General features: G+C 36.5%; 1 protein-coding gene across 1 annotated transcript in view; it reads right to left on the bottom strand.

Annotated features, from left to right (window-relative positions):
- ikbkb (inhibitor of nuclear factor kappa B kinase subunit beta) overlaps window positions 1-27,526 on the bottom strand; it is a 28,337-nt gene extending 811 nt beyond the window's left edge. The window contains exons 1-21 of the mRNA XM_014993627.2: window positions 27,095-27,526; window positions 24,408-24,535; window positions 19,350-19,444; window positions 15,036-15,156; window positions 13,429-13,498; window positions 11,868-11,956; window positions 9,833-9,922; window positions 9,624-9,748; window positions 8,065-8,172; window positions 6,722-6,851; window positions 6,460-6,654; window positions 6,271-6,385; window positions 5,015-5,138; window positions 4,202-4,353; window positions 4,031-4,092; window positions 3,855-3,955; window positions 3,721-3,770; window positions 3,521-3,620; window positions 690-837; window positions 392-489; window positions 52-145 (exon numbers count right to left, since the gene is read on the bottom strand). Coding sequence (XP_014849113.1) covers window positions 52-145; window positions 392-489; window positions 690-837; window positions 3,521-3,620; window positions 3,721-3,770; window positions 3,855-3,955; window positions 4,031-4,092; window positions 4,202-4,353; window positions 5,015-5,138; window positions 6,271-6,385; window positions 6,460-6,654; window positions 6,722-6,851; window positions 8,065-8,172; window positions 9,624-9,748; window positions 9,833-9,922; window positions 11,868-11,956; window positions 13,429-13,498; window positions 15,036-15,156; window positions 19,350-19,444; window positions 24,408-24,512 — 2,172 coding nt within the window. The 5' untranslated portion in view covers window positions 24,513-24,535; window positions 27,095-27,526. The remainder of the gene's footprint in view (window positions 1-51; window positions 146-391; window positions 490-689; window positions 838-3,520; window positions 3,621-3,720; window positions 3,771-3,854; window positions 3,956-4,030; window positions 4,093-4,201; window positions 4,354-5,014; window positions 5,139-6,270; window positions 6,386-6,459; window positions 6,655-6,721; window positions 6,852-8,064; window positions 8,173-9,623; window positions 9,749-9,832; window positions 9,923-11,867; window positions 11,957-13,428; window positions 13,499-15,035; window positions 15,157-19,349; window positions 19,445-24,407; window positions 24,536-27,094) is intronic.

Below are 27,526 nucleotides of genomic sequence, written 5' to 3'. Positions count from 1 at the left end.
CAGTACATTAAAGAACAGCAGGCTCAATTCTTTCAGTATGAGTGGACAAACCTCCATGCTGCTCTCTGACTCCTGGATGGTTTCATGCAGTAAACTCTGAAGGCGACTCTCAAACGTCCTGCTCTCCTCCACTAGAGACTCATCCCTGCAGACACGCATGATTCATGGCGTTAATACTCTTATCACAACTTGTCTGTGACTGTATTCCCAGAAAACTGGACTGCATGTAAGCATGAAAAATAAAGAGATGGTAAAAAAAAAGGAGCATTCAACTCCAAACAACGCCTTCACATGTTTTCTGATGAGAAGATATTCTCAGAACTTCCTCAGAGAGCTCGATGTTTATCAAAGCTGCATAAGGTTAAGGAGTTGCTACTGATTAAATACTCACTGCTGCTGCAAGCTGTTTCTAGGGGTCAACAGAGGAGGCACGGACGAAGGCGTCCGGAGTCCATCAGGGCTCCCGCTAACAGGGCTTCGAACTTTGCTCTGCACAAAAAAGAGAAAATGCTTTTTCACGCTCACTACAGCAGGTGCTGTAGCTGAATACTTGTCTTGATTGTACATTTGGATAACCAGCCGCTTCTTCCTGCTCCTGCTTTACAGATTGCTTTCTTAAAGTTTTAATCATTCAAAATAAATAAGATCTTGTGTCGTATGTTTCTGTGAAATTAATTGAGCGTTCTTACACAGGCGATTTTCAGCAGGTCCCAAAGCTCCTTCTGTCGTTTCTCCTGCAGACCCATCAGGACCTGTTCGCTCTCGGCCAACTTCTGGACCACTTCCTCCACCTTCGGCAGCAGCTCCATCACACGGTGGCGACACATTGCAGTCTTACTGCACACACACACAGAAAACCCCCAAACATTTTAGCAACTGGAGTGGCAGTTGTTGGGATTTACCTGTGCAAAAGGTAACCACTAAAGGTAACCTGTTGTGCTCCTTGGACAGGTTAGAATAGATTACTGATCTTTAAAAAGCCTGACCTGCCGATTCTGATTTAGGTCGATACCAATTTCCTTTGTTATTAGATAACAGTTACTAGATAAAGCAAGAAAGTTGCAAAGATGTCAACAGTGGGTCGATCTATCATTCAACCTTCTCTCATGGGAGAGAAGGAGAGGACAGTGGTTGATTTTTAAACCTTTCCTGAAGCAGAAAAGATCAGCTTCACATGTAAGTATCAACCAATCACTGGGCCCTAAAAATTAAGGAAATCGACAACAATAAATCGGCTGGCTGATAACTCGGTTCACCCCTAGTCTATGAAACATGTTCAGTACATATTTACCTCAAAATCATTCTTAGATGATCAGATTTTAGTCTATTCCGTTCTGCCTATTTAGAGCTGGGTGTCTTGTCACTTTAAATCAAAATAAGCTGCTGTGGCCACATTCCTCCTAACTCAGCATTTACACCCGTACATGAAAATGACTACAAACAGGTGGACAACTATACAACTGTACATCTTTGAAAAGCAGAAGTAGCGCCTCCTGTACAACCAACAAGAATGCAGCAAGTGATTTCTGGATGGTAAGTCAACAACAAAACATTTGTCTTTTCCAGCAGCCATTGTACAGTGCATACAGTGGTAAAACCAGCTGACCAAACGTGCTGGAGCTCAGCGTGGGTTGCTAGGTAACAGTGCAGTGCCTGTTAAATGGGACTTAAGAATCGGGAAGTTTTAGAAACAGCTAAGACTTTCTAAAAAGTTCTAGCTGTTTCTAAACGGCTAAAACTTTAGAACTCAAGCAGTTGAGACCCAAATGCAAGTACAAAAACTGGCAAAATGTGAATTTAACCTCACACAAATGAAGACTGCATTATGATGCTAAAAACTACCTTGGAAGTGGATGGTTTTGCAGGGTTTTACAAATTCTTCTGCAGTGCATCTGCTTGTGTGTCAAAGCCTGAGGTTACTGGGTCGGGTGTGAGGGAGCATTCTGGTATTACTGGTAGTGAATGCATCATGCACACATGGCTTGGTTTGGTCAAATAAAGTTAAAGACAACCTGGTTGAGTCCAGACTGGACTGGCACGGCTCCAGGTGTGCCGCTGTAGCGCCTGTGGCCTCTGAGCGCTTTGGGTCCAGCTGCTGGTCTGGATTCAACCAAAAAATCTTCCCAATCAAATATGAGGAGAAATCTATGACCTTCATGCCAATGCAAAGAAACAATCAGGCTACTTGTTTGCAGAAATGGCTTTGTGATTATGTAGTTCTCTAGTTTCTCTATTTGCTTTTGTTCGTCCTGTCAGATTTCCCCCCAGGCTTCTCGTTTCCGCTTGGTTTTATTAATCTCACTTGTAATCACGCTCCTCTGTACTTATTCTGTGCAGGTTATCCTGACTCTGAGCTGTGGTTGCCTTGTTTTGTTTTGTCACACGTCTGGGTTTTGTCTGAGTTCACATCATTAAATCCTTTATTTTTGATCCAGCTCTGCCTCCTGTCTGCATTTCAGTCCTCCATTCGAATAAACACAGAAGGATGCGGTTTCAGGAAAGATTATTTTTAATGTGATCATGACCGGATTTACAAGAATGTGGGGCCCTGGGCTGGAAACTGTTTTGGAGGCCTATCCAATCAATCAATCAAGATAATTTCTTATCACATTTCAGCAACATCATAAAAACACAAAAATAAAAAGTCATAAAAGCATCACTGAGAAACCAGATGCATTTTGTCGAGTGCCTGTCGTAATAAGCAAGAAATCAATTAATCACATGACAGATTAAAACCATAATTCATTTTGTTGTTTTATTTATTTTGGATATTTAAAATGTCTTCCAGTTCCAGAGTTAAATGTTTAAATTTAATGTTTATTGAGCTTTGAGCATGTGTTCTTGCATTATTAGGGCATTTATTTAAAAAATAGCCTCAAAACAACAATATTATCGTTTATCTCAATAACTTCTAAGACAATTTATCGTCCAGCAGAATTTGTTGTTGTGTCAGGCCTAATATCAGGTAGGTTTAATACGCCCGTTGGTCAATAGTTTCATGTTGTTCACCCCCCAAAAAAGAGTATAACTTCATAATTTACTTCCATCCACTCCTTTGAACATGTAAATATGCTTTGCTACTATTCTTCTTTTGATTTGTTTGCTTTTGTTTTAAATTTATTTTATTTTTATATAGCTTTGTGCACTACGTTCATTAAAGTCAAACTACTACTAACAATAATTTTTTAATATTTGAGTATTGTTTATATTCATAAGAATCCCAAATGCTATAAGAACTCATCTGGCATGGTGCTACGACTCTTACATGAAGGACAATGTGTGCATTCATTAAAAAATTAAAAGATAAAAAAATTAAAATTTGCGATGCCATGAAGTTAATTTTTTCACCTTAACAAGCCATTGATTAAATATCCTAGAGGAACGTAAGCAAGTTCTTTTGTGATTATTATAAGTTTGACTAAATTATGATACGACAACCATACATTTGTAATTTGTTTCCATTTTAGACGGTTTCTTGGCTGATAAATGCACAAACTACATGTGGATGTTAGTGAAGTACCTGAGGACTGTGTAGAAATCTCTGAGTTTCTTCTCGTAGAACTGCACCGCCTGAACCATCAGACGGGCCGTCTCTGTGCCATCTCCTGGCGTCCGCTGGTCTGAGGAAGGAAAACCAGAACGTTGTTTGTTTCCATTTGCAGACACCCAGACGAGTGGTGATGCTTGAGAAAGAAAGAAAGAAAAGAAAAAAGCCCATACCTCTGGGTTTTTCCCTGAGTTTGCGGAACAACTCCATGGCTTTTCCTTCCCTGAGGATTAAAAAGCAGAAGTGAGTCTGAGCTGAAGGAGAAGTGGGTTTTTGGTTTTATTTTTAAACTCTAGGTCAGACTCACAGCGTGTCCAAAGTCTCGCCGCTCCTCCATGGCTGCCTCTGCACATCCACGATGTCTGGCTGCAGCTTCATCATCTCCTCTTCCAGTTCGGTCACCTGGGCCTTCAAACACACACATTTTAATCCTTTGAATAATGCGAATACTCCTTACATAGACAATGAAACACTCCAGCATACCTGACCACAGCTCAGGGCCGTTTGCTCCATTTCCCTCCAAACGCTCAGAAGTTTCTCCGACGCTGTAAAAGTGTCATCCAGACAGTTTTGGATAAATTAGCTCCTGCTGAGGTGAAATGTCGATATTTCCTAATCTATTTCAAATTTCTGTAAAATAAAAATACAACGTACCGATCCCTGTGGCTGTCTGCTCGTTGTACTTGTCCATGTCGATGTGAAGGCTGGTGTTGAAGAAATCCAGCTTGGCTGTCAGCCGCTGGTACATGGAAACCATCTCAATCTTCTGTTTGGACAACGTGGAGTTGTGCCGCAGGAGGCTCATGCTGAGAGAAGAAGAAGTAGAAAATGTTCTTTCTGCATGTGCATAAATATGTAAACAGTGTGAAAAAACCTTGGTTCATTTACCGCCTTAACCTAGCTTGTATTTTGTTTCCAAAAAAGTAAAAATAATCGTGATATTTTAAAGTTGTCTTAAGTAAGCTCAAAGTTAGCGTTACAATTTATGTTAAGCTTTGACTTATTTTTAAATTTTAGTTAACTTAAATTGTAACTTAAGTTTTAATTTAATTTAAAATTTAAGTTAACATAAGTTAGAGTTTAAGTTAAGTTTTAATTTAAGTTAAACTTAAATCTTAACTTAAAATATAAGATTAACTTTAATCTCAAGGCTTTTTCTGATAAGAATCTTTACTCTCCTTTATTTCCGTTGCATTTTCCTTGGAAAAACAGATAATGGGATAGAAATTTACCCCAAAAAAACAGCCCTGGTGAAGGTTCAGATATGACTCTCAACCACTGGGGTAAAATTTTACCACTAAGTATTTTTAACTATGAATATTTCAATCCTGCTGTTTAAATTGTATTTCATTTGGATAAATAATTTCCAGGACCATTCTTTAGTTTCCATAGCAGTAAAACATGAATCAGGAGTGGTTTAAAACTTTTGCTCAGTTCCGTGTTGGTTGGCTGGTGTGCCGGACCTACATGGCAGCTTTCTGGCCTTGCTGCAGCCGCTGCCAGTCTTCCTTCAGGGAGCGGATGGTGTGCCACACCTGGCCGCATGTCCTCCTCAGCTGGCTGTACGGAAGAGAGTGTCTGGGATCTTTTTCTGCGACAGAGACAAGGAGCAGGTTTCATCAACTCAACTTTTAGAAAATCTTTTAAGAACTATATCATATCAGAAATGTACAAAAGAAATGTAGGAGGAACCAAAACTGTGCTAACTAGCTAGCTAGAAAGCAACATGCTAGCTGCTAATGGCTTGTTTGTATGCTAGCAAGCCTTAACAGGCTTCAGTCATGTTTCAGCCTATGAAGACGTCTCAAACTTTTGCCTGAGTTGACACTTTTAATGGACTTTTAATGCTATTTTAATGCAACTTTTCTTTAAAAGTGTCATTATTTACCGAAAAATGCTAAGTTGACATTTAATGCTCTTTGATTGCAACTTTACAATGGCATTGTTGGCCAAATGACACTTCATGACAGCAGTCATAAATATTCATAAAAACTCTTTCAGGGTCATGACAGTTGTTATATTTTATTTATAACAGTGTCATGTCATGACACTATGTCATGTCATGTCAGTATTATAACCTTTCAAATAAAGTGTTACCAAAAGTCCTGTGACAAAACAACCTAAATCATGTTTTGGAAAAGAAGAAGCGGTGACTTTTGTTTCTTGCAAAAATCACTTAGCAATAAGAAGAAAATACATGGGCCATTATGTTAGGAAGATGATGGTTGTCTTTAATTAATTTAAGACATTTTTTTTTATATTAATTGAAGACTTTTCAATCTTATATCTAGTTTCTGGTGCAAATATCTTAGTAAATTTGAATTAAGACAAATCTAACTCAAAAGTAACTTATTAGCAAGATATAGAAGTTTGCTTAAAGTAAGTAATTTCTTGATGCTGATGAAAATGTACTAGTTCCAGTGGCAGATTATTTCAATTATAACATGGGAAAATTGTCTTGTTATAGGTAAATTTATTTGCCAGTGGGACTAGCACTTTTTCACCAATATTAAGGAATTATTTACATAAAACAAGCTGTGATATCTTGCTGAAAAGTCACTTGTAAGTTTGTGTTGTCCTATGTCAGGTGTGATATTTGCAGTAGAAACGAGAATAAGATGACTTGGTAAGAGTTGGTGTTTTGCATTGTGCATGGACATCCTGAGGAGGCTTCAGGACCTTTCTGCAAACCGAAGCATGCTGAGTTGCTGCTGTGTACTTACGGATGAAGCGGATGTTTTCTGGAAGTATCCGAGGACTGAACTGGGGCTCATACGTGCAAGAGGAGCAATCAAATAAGAAAACAAGAGTGTAGTCTGTTCGTCGTCCATCTACCTCCTATAGAAAAGCAAAATAATGAGCCAGAGTCTCAAGGTTTGAGGTTTTACAATTTGCTTGTAAGATGTCGTTACCATGTAATCTACTGCGGACTGAGAGGCGAGCGCGTTTGGCTCCAGGACCAGCCCTGCTTCCAGCAGCAGCTCCTGATTGGCTGCAGGGATGTTGGTGTCTTTTTCAATCCTCAGCTGAAGGTTGGCTACCGTCTCGTCGTCCGAGATGGCGTATATCAGGATTTTAGCAGACATCATGTTCAGGACATGAACCAGCTGAAGAGACGGCATAAAATGAGGGAAACAAAGCAGGACGTAAAAGTAAAAATGGTTCTCTGCTCACCTTGAGCTGCAGTATGGACTCCAGCTGGTGGAAGCAGTCGCTGGGCGTGTTATTGGGGTCTTTGCCTCTCTCCTTTGGCGACCATTTTAACATGAGCTGGAGCCACTTTTCCAGCCTCTCCGATAACAGACTGTCAGACAACAGACAGAGATGGAGGTGAAAACACATCTTTATGTGTTATAAAAATAAACACAAACATTAAACCAGACTGACCTTTTTTTGTTTTAAGTCAGCAAAACTATTTCTGTTTGCTTTGAAATCCAGTAATGAGATTCTGTTTAAGAAATTTCAACAAATCTGAACTTTTCATACACTAAGATAAGTATTCTTTAATTTGGCCAGGGTTAGACCAGATAATATAATGGTTTTAATTCACAGTATTTGATTTAACTGGAAGGATACCATTAAGGAAACACTTCAAACACAACGCTGGTGGCTGAAAACATGTCAATATTTCAGTCAATATTTATAATTATTGACTAGTTTTCTGTTAAATTAGCGTTTTATTCCTGTTTAATTCAGTTTCTTTTTTATTTAAGCAGTTATGAGACAGAGCAGTGAAACTGTTACTCAGTTACTCAACAGATCGTTGCTAGGTAACCACAAGTTACTCAGCAAGTTGTTGCTAGGTAACCAGAGTGACCAGAGAGTTATTTTCCAGCCCTACATGACATCAAAAGAAATGAGACAAGATTTACATTAAATAAGAAATAACTTTTTTCACGCGACATGACATTAAAAACCATGCAGTGTCATCTTCCTCCAACTACTTCCTGTCTTCTTTGTAGTTTCCGCCATTATCAACGACATTCGGTTGTTGATTATGTAATTTGTGTGATGAGAAAAAAAGTGTTTCAATTGCAGTTTTGCAATATAAACCAATTTTGATACAGCTAAAAAATAAATCACGTCCTCCTAGCATCAAAACAAGTTTTTTCAAAACTGGTGTGTTTATTATTGATATCGACTGATATGAAAGCCTAATATGGTGATACATTTTTCAGCAATATCGTCCAGCCCTAGTCAGACAGTGAGTGGAAAATGTTTTTATATATACTTGTCTCTAAAATTCTGAGCAAAAATTTTGTATTTATTTGCAGAAAATGAGAAATAAAAAAGATGCAGTGCTTTCAGATCTCAAATAATGCAAAGAAAACAAGTTCATATTCATATAGAAACAATAATACTAATGTTTTAACTTTGGTGGAACAACCAGGAGGTTTTTCAATGGGTTCAGTGAAGCGGGCTCTTATTTTTGTATATATAAATATATATTTATAAAGTAACTATGTAGTAGGGAGTATTTTCTAGCTGAGTTTGGTGTGTGTTGTGTATAAAATCACCTGTTGAGGTTGTTGGGCTGGGGCAGGTTTTTGGAGAAGCGGATGTCGCCAGAGAGGCTCTCGTAAACTACGATGTCGTTGTCGTTCTTCAGCCTCACTTTGTTGTGCCTAAAAAGACACAGATGGGTCAGAGCCTCATGTTGACTTTGTCCTCTTTGTGTCTTTAGGAGGGTGGGATGATTGTTGGAGTGAAATTCCTCTCTGCAAAGACCAGAACATGACTTCCTGCCAAGGTTAGGGAGTATTTTTCCAACAGCCCCCATGAGCTTCACGTCATTCATTACACTGGTGAAACAACAAGGGGCACTGATGCTGGCACCACCCACATATCCTGCAATTCACTGGAAACTCCTGTTTTTCTTACATTCAGTCCAGACGTCATGCAACAATATTTATCTTAAATAAGGCCAATAATTGTCTAGCTTCAGAAAATATTATTGCTAAATTGTCTTACGTTATTACTGCTGATAGAACGTGGGATAAGGTAGAAGAAAGGTAGAAGTCTTCATCACTGTTCTGTGTTTTGACATCCAACAGTAAAAATGATCCACAATGAGTCACTGCAGATTGCACGATTTCATCTGTATTAAAATAAATGTACTTTATTGATGCCAGCTTGGGATTTTTCATTGTTGCAACAATAGACATGCAGTGGGTGAAGAAAGTTTTCTAGATGTAAAAAAGAAAATCAAGACAAATTCTTTCCTTCCACCTTTTATGTGACCTATGACCTTTATAACCGAGTTAAGCAAGAACATGTTTGAAGTCTTCCAAAAGAAAATCAAACAATTTTAGAGTTTAGAGTTGACAAATGAGTTTAGAGTTTTATGCCACATTTGGCATAAAAACCACCAACAGAAGACCAATGTGGAAAACGGTGGTGGCAGCATCATGTCTTGTGGCTGATTTGAGTTTTTTTTTTTTTTTCATCTTATTTTTTATTCAACTCACTCAATAGATATGAATAGTTAATGTAACAGAGAAATCCTGAATGAAAAGAAGTAGAAGGAAGCATAAGCTTATAGTTGCCCCGATCACAATAAGCTGATGTTATAAATATTATTATGGACATAATTCAAATTCACAAACACAACAAAACATCAGCTTATTCAAGGCCGTATTTCTTCATCATCATGATTTTCACTTTTAATGCATAGAAATTTAGATTGTTTTATCTCGTTGTTGATATTCTTCCATAAATAAACACATTTAATTTATATTTCCTCTAAATCTAGATTCTTTGAAAATCTCAATTGCTTTTAAGTTGTAAAACTTAAGTTTTTCAAATCTATTTTGAATATTTGCATCAAGTACTAATAGCCTCTCTGATTTAAACAAAATATCAAAACAACATTATTTTTTTGTATTTAAATAAGGTTATGTTATGGTCAGAGGTGGCAGATGTTGCTGTGAAGTGCAAGAAAAACATTTTGGGATTCTTTTTACAAAGAGTATTGACCAATAAAAGCAGTTCAATGCACTAACAAGAAGCCGATTTGAATTTAAATCATCACATCACCAACTTTTTTCACATATAAGAGATTAAAATGCGAATCTACCAGGGAACAGGTTGCCAGGTTGGTAAGAAAGGCCGAAATCCAGTGATGCACTCGAACACCAGCGTGCCAAAGCTCCAGTAGTCCACAGAGACCGTGTACTTCTGCCTCTCAATAAGCTCTGGAGCCTGAGACGAGAAAGAGCAGATTTAGAGCCCAGAACGAAAAGATGACGTCAAAAATGGTAAAAGATGAAATATTAAAACAATCACCAGATACTGTAGTGTTCCCACAAACGATGTGCAGAGGCTGCTCTGGTCCAACTCCTTAGCATAGCCGAGGTCTATGATTTTATGGATGAGCTGGAATAGTAAAATATAAAGATAAAATCATCTAATTTTGTCTCTGTAAATGCAGTATGGCAACTGGAAAGGAGGCATATTATGAAAGAAACAGCAATCAGCCTGGATGTTTACGTTTCCAGCTAAAAGAAGAAAAAACACCACCCTGAGTGTTACTCTCAGGTAAACCTAAAACCTCAGCCAAAACCTGGAAATTCCCAGTTATCTTGGTTGCTGATTGTGCAAAGGCGGTTTTCACCACTGCAACAGGAAACCGTCAACACATAAATGTAGCAGTTGACCAACATTTTTTACTTGTTGCAGCTCAAATAAAGTGAACTCTGACATGACAGCATCCAAATCTGTGACGCAGCTGCAGCGAAGCTCATTCTGCCTCGTTTTAGGCGCCAGGGAACAGAAATATGATCAGACTTTGGGTTTAATCTGATCCACTGACGCCATGCGGTGCCTCTGTTATCCATCCAGCACTAAAACCACAGTAACTGCTCTGCGTGTAGAAATATTTCCAACAGCATCGTCTCTGGGGTCGTTTTGTTATCCAACTCTGACGGTAAGAATGTGAAAAGAACTAAAACAAGCTCAGCTTTGCACATTCACTTTTGTGCCGCATCAGATTAAATCAGTGATTCTTAATGTGGAAAAGAAAGATGCCCCCATGGGGCAAGTGGGTGATAGAGAGGAGAAATTATTTATCTGTTTAATTTTTTTGTTCACATTTACATTTTTGAAATCAGACAAATGTAAAATATTTTGATCTTGGAACTCGTTTCTGCTCTCATATTCACAAATAACAACATGAATTGGTACTTGGTATCACTTTATGAGGTTATTTATTTTCATTCATTTCATATTTAAATATTTTTTTAATTGCATGAAATAGAAAACAAAATAAAACAAGAAGTATTTTTCTTTGCTGACAAATACATAGATTTTTTTTGTATGTGATCAAGAAGGTTTTTTTATGCTTTTGTTTTATTTTTTCTTTTCCCTGTTTGACAAATAAATCAAAATGTGAATGACAAAACTAAGCAGTGAAGTTGCCAGTTATTAAAGTTATTTTCTTCAATCGTCAAACAGAAAACACAAAATAAAAGGATGAGTAAATCCGTTTGGATCAGTTCTTTGTTTTCACTTGTTTGCCTGAAAATGCTGCACAGTTCCTCAAATGGCAACACGCTTCATTCATTGCGAATCAGTGCTAGCAAAACGTTTGCATGTTAGTTCAAAGCCACAATAATGAACAATAATCTCAAAAGAGACGCGTCCCTGCAGAAAACAGCAGTGGAATCACTCTGAGGGACTCCACCCCATTAAAAAAGATGCAAAAAGCAGATGGTAAGACAAGTATTAAACAGATTTTTGTTTTATTGAGAAAGTTATGCAATGTTCTAAAAGGTTTCACACGTTTCTGTATTTTGGATTTATAGGAAATAAAACAATAGAGTAAAACAATTAAAATAGTCATGCCTTATAGATTCTTTCAAACTGTTTAAAAGCAAACCAAGTAGATTTTTTTTGTCCTATACATTTCCCTGATTTGTATTATTTCATATTTGCTGGACGTCTAAAGTGCAACAAGACAGGAATATGATTCTCTAAATAATCTCTGACATTACCTGCAGAGACTTTTATTTTTTTTATGCATGTCAGAGAAAACAGTCATGCTAAACTATAAACTTGAGTAGATTGAGAATGTTCCTTCTGTTGCTTTTTATGAAGTCATAAGATTGTGCATAAACATGAATATAAATTCTTTAATGAGTCTGACCTCAGTTGCATAACGTTTTAGGCTGGATCATGACATGCAATGATATGTTGCACAATAGGCAAAGTGAAGTGCAAACCCCTCAGTTTTCCACATTTCATATGAAGTGGAAGGACTAAACATGTTGAGAAGATTTATGTTCATGACCGTCTTTGTTGTGGTTTGGGGGTTTAAACTCACCCTCTTCTCCCCCTGCTGCAGCACGATGTTCTCTGGTTTCAGGTCTCTGTGGATGATCCTCTTGCTGTGGAGGTAGGTTAGAGCTGAAGCTAACAAACAGAAAAAGAGGAACAATTTGCAGAAATGTGACTCAGAACTACAGCAGACCAGTAAATGTATAAATTTATCGAGCAAGCTATTTATAGTTTGGTTAATAAAAGAATATAAAGGAGGCTCAAAAATCACTGACACTGATTGTGCTTAATTTTAAACTAATTAGATATTTATTGTCCAACAGAGAGGACGTTTAGCTTGTGCTTTTTAGAAAATTATTCCCTTGATTTATGTTGCTTTAATTCACTTTTGATTCCTTCCAAACACATTTATTCGAGTTCAGGAGAAGTTTCTCCTTTTCGGTTATGACAACTATGAAGTAGTTGTCATAACCCAAAATAAATATTACTTGGAAATTGTCTCAAAACTATTATCTCTATTATCATTTATTGCAATGAATTCTGTTGTGACCTGCCTAAGAGCAAAAAATAAAAAATAAAAAAATAATAAAAATGTGCCATATTTGTCTTTGCAAAAGCAGAATAAATCTCAGCTTGTGCTTCAATTGGTCTCTCTTCAGACTACATGTATCCATGTAATGTTTTCTTTTTAACAAGAAGTATTAAAATGCAAATCATTAATAAAACTGTGAAACATCTTTTCATCTCAATGCAGAATGAACGATAAATGAACAAACATCCCTATCAGAATATAAATCTGACTGATGAGATTAATTTAATGAAATAATGCATCTTTACTGGGAGTGAGTCATGCCAGCCCCTAGTGGTCACATGAGGCATTACATCACTCACTTTTGGCTTCAGATTTACTGTGTGACAAACACTTTCATTGCTTACAATAAACGAGAAGCTAAGCTATGGGAAGTCAATAAAAATAAGCTTGTTATTGACTAGTGAGAGTGAAAAATCATTTATACATGCTGCCTCTAATCTATTAGTAGTTAAATATATGAACTCTAAACTCACATCATGTGTGCCTGCAAAGATTATTCAGGAAAGCAGAACGTGTGACATCTGCGTCCTACAATGTGTGGTTTAAATTCCCAGTGTTCACTCATGAGGTTTGGATCAGTCATTATCAGGAAACGTCCACTAAACCGCAGCAGCAAAGGAAGTTTCTGTGCTTGTCTACATCTACTCCCCTCTAAATATGTAAATATGTTGTGACCCATACCTTATACTGCTTTTCCTAATTTGTTTATGTAGTCAAAGGAATGCAGCTTGTATGTCGGTGTTGGCGTCAGTACACAAAGTTTGCGATGTAGCATGTGGCTGTCCGATGTGTTGACGTAAACCCCGGTATGAATTGGAGCTATCGCCGTGGTGACTAAGCGGCGAGAGGTTTCGTGTCAAGGATGACATCATGATGTTTCTCCCTGGGAACTTTTACTCCTAGCCTCAGGAAATAATCCCCAGATTCAGCTTACTACGTCACTTAATTACCCCATCATTCTGACATAAACCTGAACTGGATCATTAGAAGAATCAAGTCGGGGCTGAAAACTCACAAATGTCCCGCAAGAGAATCAGAATGGATCCCTCCCTCATTCCACAGCAGTTCTCCAGGACATTCAGATACTGCAGAGAAACAGACAAGAATTCATAATCTGAGTAACATGCATGATGGGAAGAAGGAAAAATGCAATCGGGTTCACTAATCTTCCTTTTTAATGTTATTTTTGGCTTCCGTACTTATTGGCTCTTCTCTTAAAAACTAATTTTCTTCCCTCTAGTGGTTATTTTTATAGGGAATTATTCTAAAACTGGAGATTTTAACCATTTTGTTTTGACATTTTGTAACTCGTGTAGCTTTTCCCATTATAATGTAAATACAAAGGCCCATAATTTCTAGAATACTCAAAAATGTCAAAGTAAATGCAGACCTATAGCCAGAAGTTGGTATTTACTAGATACATTTACTCAGCTACTTTTAACTAAGCAGCTTGCACTTGAGTAATATTATTATAAGTATTGCTACTCCAATTGAGTAATGTTTCTGTCTACTCAGTGCGAGTAACTTCATTGAATGAAGAACAAACATCTACACAAAAACACACCTAAAGCTAAACTGAAACTTCCTGTTTCTCCATAAGTTTAATTATTCTGATATTATTTATTATTTATTTGGTGAAACTGTTGCGCCATTTGGAGGTCAAGTAAAGGTAAAACAGAACCCACTGGAAGCACCCAGTTGGTGCATTTATTCGTTATCTACTTTGCTGGTTTCGTAAGTTTCATGTTCAAAAAACGGATCTGAAAAAGTGTTTCCTCTACCTGAACTTGCGATTTTATAACCATGTTGTTTATTTGCATGTGTCTACACTGAGAAAAGAAACTTAAATTATAGTTTCAGATTTTTGAAAATTAATTTTGTTTGTAAAAACAACCAAAAATGTTTTTGAGAAATATTGCTAAAATCTCAGTTCATTCTTGTGTACTTGATACATGCGCTGAATGTACTGTTATACCTACAATGAAAAAAACATATCTTTGAATGTATATTTATAATTAAACAATTACAAAATAATGCCTGAAATTAAGTTTAATACCTAAAACTACATCCACAAGATAAAAAAACACAACAGAAAAAAAAGAAATGAGATCCTAATCTAAGAATATATAGAAGATCTCTGCGACTGGTAACTCGTAGTAAGTTCAAGAAGATTATGTAATGTTTTTTTGCTTGTAGTCTCCATCAATCACTCCATCTGTCTCCAGTAAGTCATGCTTTTTTTCAGTTACCTATAATGTTTTAAAATTCTGCCTTACAGTGTAACAGTTTGCGGTTTTTGCAAATCCACAGACTATCCTCGTGGGGATGTGTTGAAATGAAAAACCACATTTGTTTCCCAGAATGAAGACATTCTGCTGGTCCAATGAGGAAACAGCCCCAGGAGCACAGAGAAGTTAAATAAAACAGGAATGTTTATTTTTAGCTCCTTCGTCTCTATTTTTAGTTTCATAAAACATAAAAACATGCACACCCAAAGTTTAGGAAAAAACTAATTCAGTAAGAGTTGTGGCTAATCTCTCATCTCAGAGTGATTCAGACGTTAAGCATGAATGAATCTGGGCTCAAACGAATGGCATGTCCAGCCCGTCTGGGTTTGCGTACCTTTCTCAGATCTCCACCCTGGCAGTACTCCATGGCGAGCAGCGGCAGGTCGTTGGTGGCCACCAGTTTCTGCATCCCCTGAGGAACTTCCCGCGCAGCGACCACGTTCACATGGTCCAACCTGGTGAAGACAGGGCAACCGTGTCTTGTGAAAAGATTGAGATTTTTGTTTAAAACTCAAATTTATGTCTTCAAACTAATGAAGTATTAATGTGTATTTGTTACTCTGGTTACATGTCAGGACATTTGCCGTTACTTTTTTTTGTGCCTTTTTTTAATATGTTGGAGGGACAAAATAATATCCAGATATGGCTGAAATCTGGACCCACAAATCTGGAACAAACTTCCAGAAAACTGCAAAACAGCTGAAGTATTGAGTTTGTTTAAATCTAATCTAAAAAATTTCTGTTTAGAGTTGCCTTTAAACCATAATAGATGAAATATTAACCAACTTATTTGACGTGTATCGATGATTTTGGTGACGCCACTCATCAAAATGTAACAATTGTTACTGGTTTTCTCAATTACTGGTGTTTTTTCATGACTGTGTATTTTGTGTTTTTATGATTTAAAGCTCTTTGAACTGCCTTGTTGCTGAAATGTGCTATGCAAATAAAGGTGACAGATTGAAAAATGTATCATGATATCAGTCAATATCGATAATTGTTTATTAGTTCTATATTTTAAAATACTGCCAAACTGGTGACATGACCTTTTTCTGTTTTATTCACAGTTTTAACTGTTGTTGTTTATTTTGAATCAGCTATGAAACTTGAAACTGCTGCTGTGTGCCAGTTACTCAAAGGGGTTGTTGCTAGGTAACCAAAGAATGAGTGAGTTGCTAGGTAACCAAAGAATGAGTGAGTGAGTGAGTTGTGGTACCACCAAAGTAGCTTAGCTAGCTGTGAGAGGCAGAGCAGCTAAAATAATTGTTTTTTGGGGGTTTTTTCTGTAGACTTTTAGGCTTTTTTCTAAATATCTTAAATTTTCCACGTTTGGTAAATATCGCTGTAATTATGGCAGAATTCACTGCACTGTGCATCCCAAATGGCTGGTTGTCAGAAAGGATAGATGATTAAAAACTTTTCCCCAGGAGCAATACAGACTGTTTCCCCACATCAATTAACACGTAGTCTTCCTCTGTGATGAAGAATCAACAATGTGTTTGGTGTGTTTTCTATATTCTGGCATTAAAAGACAAATATTATGACGTTTTGCAGCACAGCTTTTGGTAATCCTGTTATTTATTTTTCTTTGACATGCTTTGAGACAAAACAAAACTAGAAAAGGCACATAAACGACTGCAATCCAACACAGTTTTATGTACAGGATTACATAATCTGTAGCTCTCACCACTGATCCCAGATGTCAGAATGAGGTCCGCAATGGCAAAATAAAAACGGAAAAACTCATTTTCCGTCAACATGAAAATGAGAAGAGACACGCTGTGGGATGAGATTTATAATGGAATGAGAAAAATGTATCAAAAAATACAAAATTAACACTCAGATTATGATAAAAAAAAATCTCAAAACTGAATCTGAAAAGGTTTAGGCTAAGGGCACCAAGAAATGCATCATGAATTCAAGCTTAAACTGCTGCTGTGGCAGTTACTCAACTGGCTGTTGCTAGGTAACCAAAGAGCGAGTGAGTTAGTTGATGCCACCAACCTCACTCAGCTAGCTAAGGAGAGATTGACCAGCTAAAAATAGTTAGGTTTTTTATTCTGTAGACTTTTAGGGTTTTTTTTTCTGATGTTGATGACGGCTGCATCATTCTGTGATTTCCTGTAAAAGGTTGACTGAAAAGTCGGGATAGAGAGAAAATGTCCAGAAAAAGTTCTGATCAATTCTAGGTAAGGTAAAGTAATTTCATTTATACAGCATATCACCAGCAACAAGACAGTATAAAGTGCTTCATATGAATTAGATAGTAATACAAACAAAACAACAAAACTAAAAGAAATATATAAAGGTAAAGGTACATATTGGTTCCCCATGTTTAATAAGAATAAATAGTCTATATAAAATAGTAGGGGTTCCTCTGGATTCTGGTTCTGATAAAACAACAATGTTGGTTCTCCATGTTTGATTCTATTAGTGAGTATAAAACTAAATGTTGGGTCCAGCTGTTCAGGTTGCTAAGTAAATGGTACTAAGTTCGTTCTCGAATTGTACAGTATAAAACTAAATGTTAGTCCTCCATGTTTGATTCTTGTTCTGAGTTGCTAAGTAAACAAACAGGAGTTTCTCCAGGACTCCGATACTAAATGTATAAAGCTAAATGTTGGTTCTCCATGTTTGATTCCACATGACACAATGACTGTGACACAACGTGTTGACCTCATGCTGGGATCTCCATGTGTGGCTACAGGAAAACTGCGAATCACCCGAATCTGACACATTAAAATGTACAACAGGACTCTCCAGTCCAGTGAGGTGGAGTTTAAATCTTTAAACCAAGAAAAACAGCGAGACCCTTCCAAAGCAAATCTGTTTTAATCCTGTCAGATTATTCCAAAGAAAACGGAAGGCTCTCAGTGACACAAAGAACCTGATTGCTCTGAAACCTTACTGTAACACAGGAAGTTAAGGTTTTGGATGTTTTTTTCTATTTCTGATAAAAGAAAGGAAAGGTTTCTCATCTGGAAGCTATCAAAGTTTGGATGTGTGTGCTCAATCTGAGAATAAAAAACAATGAGAAACTGCAGAATAAACAGTTTTTTTTTATTATTGTTTGCTCAAATCTTTCAGCAAACTGAAAAATGGTGCAACTCGAGCTTCATAAACACATTATAGCCACCAAACAAAGCGAGATGTTTTTCAGTGGAAACGCAAATCTGTGTTAAGAAGCTGCTATAATATAATAGCTAATGTTGCCATGTCCCCTGCCCTGCGGTTTTTCCATGAATGAAGCGTGGGAGGATGGGCCGCTGTGGTTCTAACCATGTCTGTCCAAAAACAACACACTTGTTAAAGTGAGAATGAGGAAAAATGAGTTTGCACCGTCAAGTATAACAAAACACACGCACACTTTGCATCTGACAAACATCCCATCCCACACGAGCTGGCACCGAACTGAGGGACCGACACCTCAACGGAAACTGTTCACAGGCGTGTTTGGGTTTAAAATGCGACGCAAAGCCAGGCGGAGGAATACTGTGACGCTAGAAATAACCAAAGTCACCAAAATAACCCAAACAGCCAAGCTAATTAATTGTTAAATGGGTGATTTTTTTCTATCTAGGGACAGAAAATTTGTCTTTTGTTTTCCAGAGGAAACCTGAGTAGGAGATGGAGACATAAAAACAGAAAACCCAGAGACTCCAAAGACGTCAGGGAACAAACCAAGCTGGCTCACAAAACAGCAAATTAAACAGGGATCATGCTCCAGAAGTCGATCTGAAAGCATCAACAGGCTTTGTTTAAAAAATAAACAAAAAAACGCTTATTTAATCAAACATTTAGATGAATAAAAGTTTAAGAAAAACATGTAAGAAGTAAATATTTTTGAAAAAATCAATACATGAAAAATAAAATAAGATCAGAAATGTAAACAAAACATTTTCTTTTATTAAATTTTCATTAAATTTCAATAATGTTTGTATGTATATTTCTTTCTTAAAAAAAGAATAGTACACAGTTTTTAATTTTCTTTTTGTTTTATTACATATTTAAAAATGTATTACTTTGTCAAGTCATTTATTTAGCTTTCCTAATTTTTCCCTTTTTTACATTTATTTTTCGCATTATTTTGTTATTATCTGTTTGCTTTTATTTACTTTCAGTCACAATTATTCATTGTTTTGCACACAATTTGAGATGTTTACCTGAACTCGATTTGATAGAAGAGTATTAAGGTAATTTTTAATAATTTCATAATCTAGTGGAAGTAAGTTTAATTATAGATATTTAGCTGTGATCAAATTTTATAATTTATTAAAACTTCTTTAAAGCAGCAAACCACTAGTAAGTGAAGCAGAGCAAAGTTCTCAGAAAACAAACTAGAGTATTTTCATGTGATATTTGAGGATTTTTATGTCTGGTTTTTCTTTTTAAGTCATCAAAATATTTTGTTAAAGCTTAACATTAAACATAAGTGCATTCTGGATGCAAGTAAAAAAAAAAACTTTTTTCTTGATGTTGTGCAAACTATTAGCTGATAAATTCAGATTTCTCTCCATTTTATGCCTTCAAACGCTACAGGACTATAACAACACATAAAAGCAGAACAGCAGTGAAGTGGTGCTACTTTAATAACAGTGAATAAGTGAGTAAAAATGTTAATGTTAATGCATGTGACAGTAAAACGTACCTCCTCATGATCTGGATCTCCAGACACCAGCGCTCTTTGTTTCTTTCGCTCAGCTCCTGTCGGCACTGTTTTAATGCGATCTGCTCCTCTGTGTCCTGAAAGCAGAAACAGAGACCTGGGTTTCCATAAGAGGACTGACTATACATTTATTACTTCCACATTTGCCAGTGCTCTTCATTAATCCTTCCCCAAACCCGCCAATAAAAGCTTATAGTATTGGTTCTGTTTTGTGCTGCTTTGGCATTAATTCAAGGACAAGAACGAAGCCTCAGCTTCTTGTTCTCATAATATCAAGTGGCCACTTTTATTTGCCCTTAAAATGAAACATTATTCCCTCAGGCAATTAACGCTCCCAGTGCAGTTCCAGTTCAGTCGTTTAATAAAAAGCTTGTATGTCCCCAAACTTATTAAAACTTTGCATCACAGATACAAATAGTGCATGACCAAACTGTAATAACGCACTAACGGCACAAAAATAATTAATCCTCTTCCACATTTCTGCATTATAAAGTCTCTGGATTTACTTTTACTCAGTCTGGCTTTTATTTGTTTAGGTTTTTTAAGTGTAACAATACTTTTATTAAGATGATTGTTTCCAGTTATTTATTCTTAACTAGAAAATAAGATCATTTCATTTCCAGCAATTTCTCTTTTTTAGTTGATATTAAGTGATGGTTATTAAAAAATGGACATGTCTAATATTTCACCAGAAGACTCGAAGCCATGCAATCCAAACATACAAAGAAAGACAAAATGGTTACAAACTCAAAGAAACCAAAACAAACTAGTGCACCGTTATGTGTAATACGGTGGACTGGAAAAGGGAGGAAGAAAAAGATATAAAAAGTAATGGAAACCCAAGAAAGCATTCCTTCTGCTTTGTGCAAAACAATATAAAAGATTTTCTCATTACCAAAGTTTTGCTCAGACTGCTATGATTGGTGCAGCTGAATTTCTAGCTTCTGAATTTCCTAGTGAACGCTGATAAAGTCATGATCCAGAACAACCAAGAACAGTTTGACCATTAAACGGCTCCGGCCAGGTGCAGCTCGTAAGATTTAGGAGTTTAAAAAATAATTAAAAGAGTTTTCCATTAGCCAGAGAGGACTCACAAGGAGGTTCAGAAACTTATAAACAGCATGTTTTTCACCATGAAATCTTAAATGGGCGGTATTATGTGTTTTCCACCCACAGAGTATCATTTTATAGCACAATCAAGTAATTATGTCACCTTCAGCTGTCATAAAAAGGCAATATTTGTCAAACATGACCTAAAATAAATTTGACGCCTTGAAATTGGGCCTCCGTCTCTTTAAGAAGCTCCAGTTTTTTCAGGTTATCACATCCACAGTCCTCTATCAAGTGTTTATTTGTTGTAGGCGTATAGTTCATATAAAGATATCAGCAGAGGTGCAGATCCACCAGTGTTTGCTAATTGCTGCTGCTAGTCTGAAGGAGCTGAGTGGAGGAGTCATGGGCGAACCAGGAAATAAAATAAATTTCCTTCGTATCGTCAGTGCACATAGCTGTAGGTCACATGGACAGTAGAACAATAAAAAGGTTGTACAAAAGTGAGAGTTTGTCTATTAAACTGAATGAAGATGAAGACTAGATAACACACTTTGTTTTTTAAAGTGTCTTTATGAGACTGCTGCTTTTTAGTTTTATTATGACACTGAGAACAATTTCAGATTTTTGTGTAATTTTTGTGCAGTTTGACTTCGAATGTGAGTTTTAAGCTATAGAAGAGTATTTATTAGGGATGCACCAATATGAAAAGGATATTAATACTGTTGTTATGGGAGTATTTACCAATATTTACCGATACCATATGTGTTATGTATGTTTCCCTACACTTTCAACAGCATGTAAAAACAACCATTACTCCATTTCTTCTCTGCTTCTGTTAAACTGCATTATATTGTAATTTGCTGCATCACTATCATGTCACTTGAATGAACAGAAACCACATGACCGACCCGCTGCTGGACCCGAAACACAAAAACAAACAGCAGCAACATGGAAACAAACATTAGAATAATAATAATAAGCCAATATTGGTAGCTTATTATTATTATCTTACCATCATATCATTAGTTTTTTTCCCTCTCTCTGTTTTTTTTTTGCTTTTTATTTGTTATATAACACAGACCAAGAAGATTTTATAGGTGTACTTTGTCAAGGAGTTGGTAATTATTCTGTCTTTATTACTATTATCTGTAGATTTTCTAGTCTTGTTATGTGTTAGTTTGTAACCATTTTGTCTGTGTAGTATAATTAATTTGTTGGCTCATGAATGCATGGTAACCTGGTTGTAATTACAAAAGTTTGATAATTATTGAGTCAGTAACTAATGCATTTAATTAAGTTGTGACAAGGGGTATTATTAAATAAATGTTCACTTCTTTCTACTCCTTTCCAAACAGAAACATAGAGGTAAACTAATTATTTTGTTCTTGGTTATGTATGCACATGTTTTTTTCTATCCTTTTGATTGCTTTTATTCTTGTTTTTAAAAACCTGTTTTAAATAAATAAATCAAAAAGGGGGTCCAACCAGAAACAAGCAAGGTGTGGCCAATAAAGTGACGGTATTTCCAAAAGTAATGACCCATCCAGCTTCACCCTACTATGCGTTTCTCATCCAGGAAGTGGTGCCACTCCTCTCCCCACCTTCCTGTTTCTCCAATGAAATCCCAGACCAGTCTGTGATCAGATACCTAATTATAACCAACAATGTTGTCATCAATACAGGGAACTTTCAGTGCAGGATGCTTAGTCATGGCAGCAGCGGTGTCAGCAGGAAAACATCTAATATCCTCCTAAAATCCAAGTCGCAGCGCCGCAAACGATTACCGGTTCGATCAGAAGTGACAGCACTGGGTTACATTTTTATAAGTTGTCTCTGTTTTTTCAACTGAATTAGGACTATTTTGCACCACTGAATCAAAAATGACATCAATTTTTCTCAATTAGGTCAGGTTTTTAGTCTAATTTGATTTAGAGAAATCCGATCTTCTGACTGAACTGATTACATTTATGTGACATCATCAGTTCATTTCCTTTAATATTTCTCATCCAAGAAAGGTTTCAGGGGAAAGAAAGTGTTTTCTAACAGAGTGTATTAATTAAATGTTACAAACTTGGATTTCTGTAAATTGAATATTAAACACTGATAAGGGGTAAGTAGTTCATGTGAAGTGAACATTAAACATCTTCATTGTGCAATATTCTCCTTATCTTTTCTGTCCTAATGGAATCCCTCCTGCTGCTTAATTCAGATTCTCAGGAAAAAAATCCATATGTGAGAACAAGTCATGCACTTTGATGCTCATGATGCATCCATAGTTCAGGAAGTTGACCTGATTGATCAAAACCAATGTGGTTTTTGGACTCAGCACATCAAAATGACCCTAAAACAGTTGAAAAACCCCCAGACAAATTTTTGGCTGTTGACCAGAGTTATAAAGAAAACGGCATTCTAAATACAAATACCTTCTGCATGCCAGATTCACAAAATAACTGTAATGTGACAAAATATGTTGCAGGAACTGTTTGAGAATCTCCCATAAGCTTTCAGACTGACTCCTCAGGATGCTGCTTGGCCACCAAGGAGGTGACGGTGAGTAATGCCGCTAAACGGCTGCAACAAAAGGAAGGAGAGGTCCACTTTCCATACTCCCCTCTTACTGGTATTACAACTTGATAAGCTCATCTTGCTCTGACTTATCATGACAACAGAAACCATTTCAGCTGCAACAAGTGCAGCGATGCATCCGTTTCCTGGACTGAGCTCATTCTTTCTCTCTATTCAAAGTACGTAAAAACCCAGACGCTTTTGATGAACATTTCGACTTTCCTCCTCTGAGTCAAAGATGTAATCAAAGCGAAAATAAATCAGAAAAGACTTGAGTAATTTCAGATTAGGTTTCGGTTAAACATGAGTTACTCTCTCTAAGATAGAAATGTTGAAAAACAAAAAACAAGAAACATGAGAGTAAAAGCTGCATTAAACGGCCCTGTTTTACACAAGAACAGTCCAGTTAGTGTTTTCTACAGGCTGAGATTAATAAAAAAATATATATATTTACATGGTCCAAGATTCACAAGATATTAAAAAAGGGAGACGTTAAATTATTATTTTAATTATAAAATGATTTTCATGTAAACTTGTGGGTTGTGTTGATATTTGCTGCTGAAAGTTTCCACACTTCAGGGCAACTGAAGGATTATTATGTTCTGTGCTAAATTATCACATTATCAATTATATTCAGAATAATCAACATAAAATTATTCACACTAAAAGATTTTCCAGGACCTTCACCAAGCTTGAAAACTACTAATGAGCAGTGGAGGTGGGCATTTATCATAATGTTTAGCATTTATCATGAAAAGTCTATTTTCATGATAAGAATTATTTTGATTTATTATTAAATTTCACTTATTGATGGAAAATAAAAAACATGACTGGAAATGTTACTTTTGCTATTTTCACCACTGTTTGTTGCTTGAGAGCATCAATAAATTTCAGCAAATTTGAAAATAAGATTAAATGCAGTGATATAAATTACACGTTTTTATTTTATTTTTTTGTTTTTCAAGAACAATATTTGTGTTTGTGTGAAAGTTAGTCGTTACCTAAAGAACGACTAATAAATAGTTTTTCTTATAATCTCATAATCTTTATCGATACCAAAATAATGCAATAAAATTCAAAGTCCATATTGCCCGCCCCTAACGAGCAGACCAGGTGTGCACTGACCAGGTGTGCACTGACCAGGTGTGCACTGACCAGGTGTGCACTGACCAGGTGTGCACTGACCAGGTGTGCACTGACCAGGTGTGCACTGGTGTGCACTGATCTCAGCTTTCTGGCTGATCAACAAAAGATTAACCTGCCAATTCTGATTTTGACCGGTGCCAATGTTTTTGTGTGAAAAGTGGCTAAATATAGCAACAAAGTGGATAAATTGGCATCTATTTGGACACCAGAAAAACAGAAAAAAGATCAAAAAGGGTATTTTAGTGTTTCTTTTTTACAGGTTCTGATTTGCTTTACCTTATTCTGCCATCTCGTGACATTCCCGAAGCCTCCGGTGCCGAGCCGCTCCTTCAGCTCCCACGGGCCGCAGGTCTGCGGCTGCTGCAGCGGGACCCGATTCATGGCCTCCCCACCTAAACCCGGCACTGCAACAAACAAGAAAAAATGACTTTTACTGCTTACATTTCTGACTAAACCTGATGCTTCCACATTCATAACATAATACCTTGTAAATTAATTACTTTGTACAGGATATTATGGAGAAAAAACACAATCTATACTATGACATAATAAGCTGAACTGACATCTGAATAAATCACTCAATAGGAGGATTTTCAGAGTTCAGAGCCAAGCCGCTGCCTCACTGTAAAACATTTAGTTGTGTTTACCGTCTTCTACTCTTCAAGTCAAATAAACGTAGCCAGTTTTAGATTTTGTGAGTTTGTGAAAGATAAACTTACAGCAGTGAGTCGTGTTAACTTTTATATTAGCTTTTTCAAACCTCCAAGAGTTGAATAAACGAGAGATTTTAGGTTAGCACTTAAAAAACTGAAAGGGGAACTATTTCCCAGAATGCTTAGCGGCATGTTTTTGTATCACACTAAATGTTTCTGAGCAGAATTTATTCTGATGTTTAATAAAATTCACTATCAGATCACAAATTTTGTTCATACAATTTAAAACAAGAAATTAAATTGTTCTAAAGTAAAATAAGTATTTATTTCTACTTGATCATGTGAGTGAAAATAATGCAGAAATGTGGCTCTTTAATTGGATGAGGGCAGTTTTTTTCTTGCATATTGTGAAATAATTATACAATTCCCAATTCAAGATTAATGAACTTAAAAACAATGTTTAGACAACTTGTCTTTTGTTGTTAAATCAACTTCATGAAATTTAAAACAGTTTCCTTATTGACCTTAATTGCATTTTCAAGGCAAAAGGTGAATCTGTATTTTCAAGCTAAGCCACGTTCACATGTTTTACAGTGCTCAGATGACAGGAAACAGAATTTCAAACTTCAGGAACAACCAGAAAACCACCGAAGCAGAAGCTTCCATGACCTGCTGGAACACCAGCGTCTCTGTCCGCAGATTTAAATGGGGAGGAAGAAACCCAGGCTGCAGAAACCTTCCAGCCCGACTGAAATTTGCAGCTGTTCACATGGTGAGTCCAAGAAAAAGATGGATCGGTTTGGCAGGTTTGCTTGGAAGAGTCTCAGTAAGACGCCATGATGTGATGTTATGGTTGGAGCATCATGCAGCGGGTTTGATTCATCCCCTGGCAGGAAGTAGGTTGAAACAAACGCACAACTAGAACTACCTTCATCCTTTCAATTTCAGCTCAAATCAGGAAACTATATGTTCAAACTACGGGTGCTGGATATGGACAAAATTTACAAAAATACTGTGAGTTTTGTTTTTCAATTGATATAATTAATTTAAATGTAATGAGACAACAAAAAATCTAAATTATTCACAATATTTTTCACAATAAATGATAAACGATACGATAAATGCCCAACCCAAGTTCAAACAGATCATTGATCCCAAACAAAAAAAGCTGGTTTTGGAATTAAAAAAACAGACCAAAATGTGAATAAAAATGTTTGGACTATGCTTAAGAGCTCAGTCAGCACCAGGAAATCAAACTATTTAAATGAACTGGACCAATTCTGTAAAGAAGAGCGTCCAACTTATTCACAGAGGTGCAGATTAGAGAAAATTGACTATAAATTGAAACTCATGCAACAAATTCTTGTTTTTAGAAGTAATTGGCATGGTGTGAGATTTAATAATTAAATCCTGAAAAGATAAGATTTCTGATTAATCCAAAATGATTACAGCAGAATTAAATTGCCAAACTGGTGGCATAACTTTAACTTTTCACTCCACGCAGTTTTTAAAGCTGTTTTGAGGAACTCTGGCAAATCTTTAACTACTGCTGCGCTCAGTAGGTTGTTGCTAGGTAACCAAAGACTGAGTAAGTTGCTAGGTAACCAAAGACTGAGTAAGTTGAGGCCACACTTCTTGTTTAGCTAGCTGAGAGAGGACCTTTCTCTGCCTACATCCCCCAGAATGCTGTGCAGGTCTGGATCAGAGTTCATTGAAAAACTGAATATTCTATCAGATGTATTACTTATTGATATTGATTGCGTGTTTATTGCGGCATATATTGTTATTGATTTATTGTCCAGCCCTCGCTGGAAGTAAGACTTACGTTTACCTGAATGTGACAAAGAATATTTGGAGGGAGCTAAACGTTAGGAGGCTTTCCAAGCAGTTTGTAGCCAAAAATAAAATGGTAAAAATGACCAAAAACCTTTCTAAAGAATCATTAAAAAAGAGTTTGAAAGTTGTAATGTCAATAAAGGCTTCTCAACTGAAGATGATGAGCGTTAAGAAACTATTGGTTGAATGAAACTGACTGTAGAGCTACATCTGCCAGTGGTACGAAGTGTTTTGGACTTGGCTGAGTTTAACTCGCAATGATCAAATTTCTGACTGAAACTTTGGTGTTTGAGGTCAAAGCTGGAGTCATAACGTGACCTAATCAACGTTGTACAGCACATGCTTCTAAGTTTTAGAGTTTAAGCTAAATGTAAAGCATATAAAAACACATCTCCTGTCGGTGTGCTAGCTGTTATTACAGTTACTGAAGCAGTTCTTTCTTTCACTTTGTTTTCCGGCTCAGATCCGTCCTACCTTAAACTTCCTCTGCAGCGTCTGTCTTGACTTTCTTTAAACTCTGCTGTCTGTTTGTGTGTTTAAGATCTTTTTACTTTTTTCCCCTGTAGTTATTTTGGCGACACAACAACTTTCCCAGTAGTTCTGTATACTTCCTGGTACTCACATTTCCTGTAAACCTGACGAGACTTTCGACCCGCCCACTTAGAGTTCACCGGTCACAGCCGAGCAGCTGGAGGGTTTCAGGTGAAGTTTGGGGACAAGACACTTTTAGAGATAAAATAAAATAAAATAAAATAAAATAAAATAAAATAAATATTAACATGCTAATTTCCACAGCTAAGTCTGAGCCTGCATATTAGTGTATGGCAGCTGAGTTTCCCCTCGGAGTTGTTCATACTATGTAATGATTTAGATTTAGATCAATGATTCTTAACCTTTTTTGAGGTA

Source organism: Poecilia mexicana, unplaced genomic scaffold (genome assembly GCF_051168715.1).
Source record: "Poecilia mexicana isolate PSO_F unplaced genomic scaffold, ASM5116871v1 scaffold_9, whole genome shotgun sequence".
In the NCBI taxonomy this organism is placed as follows: Eukaryota; Metazoa; Chordata; class Actinopteri; order Cyprinodontiformes; family Poeciliidae; genus Poecilia; species Poecilia mexicana.
Note: the sequence above shows the minus strand (reverse complement) of the source record. Positions and strands in the feature narration are given on the sequence as shown.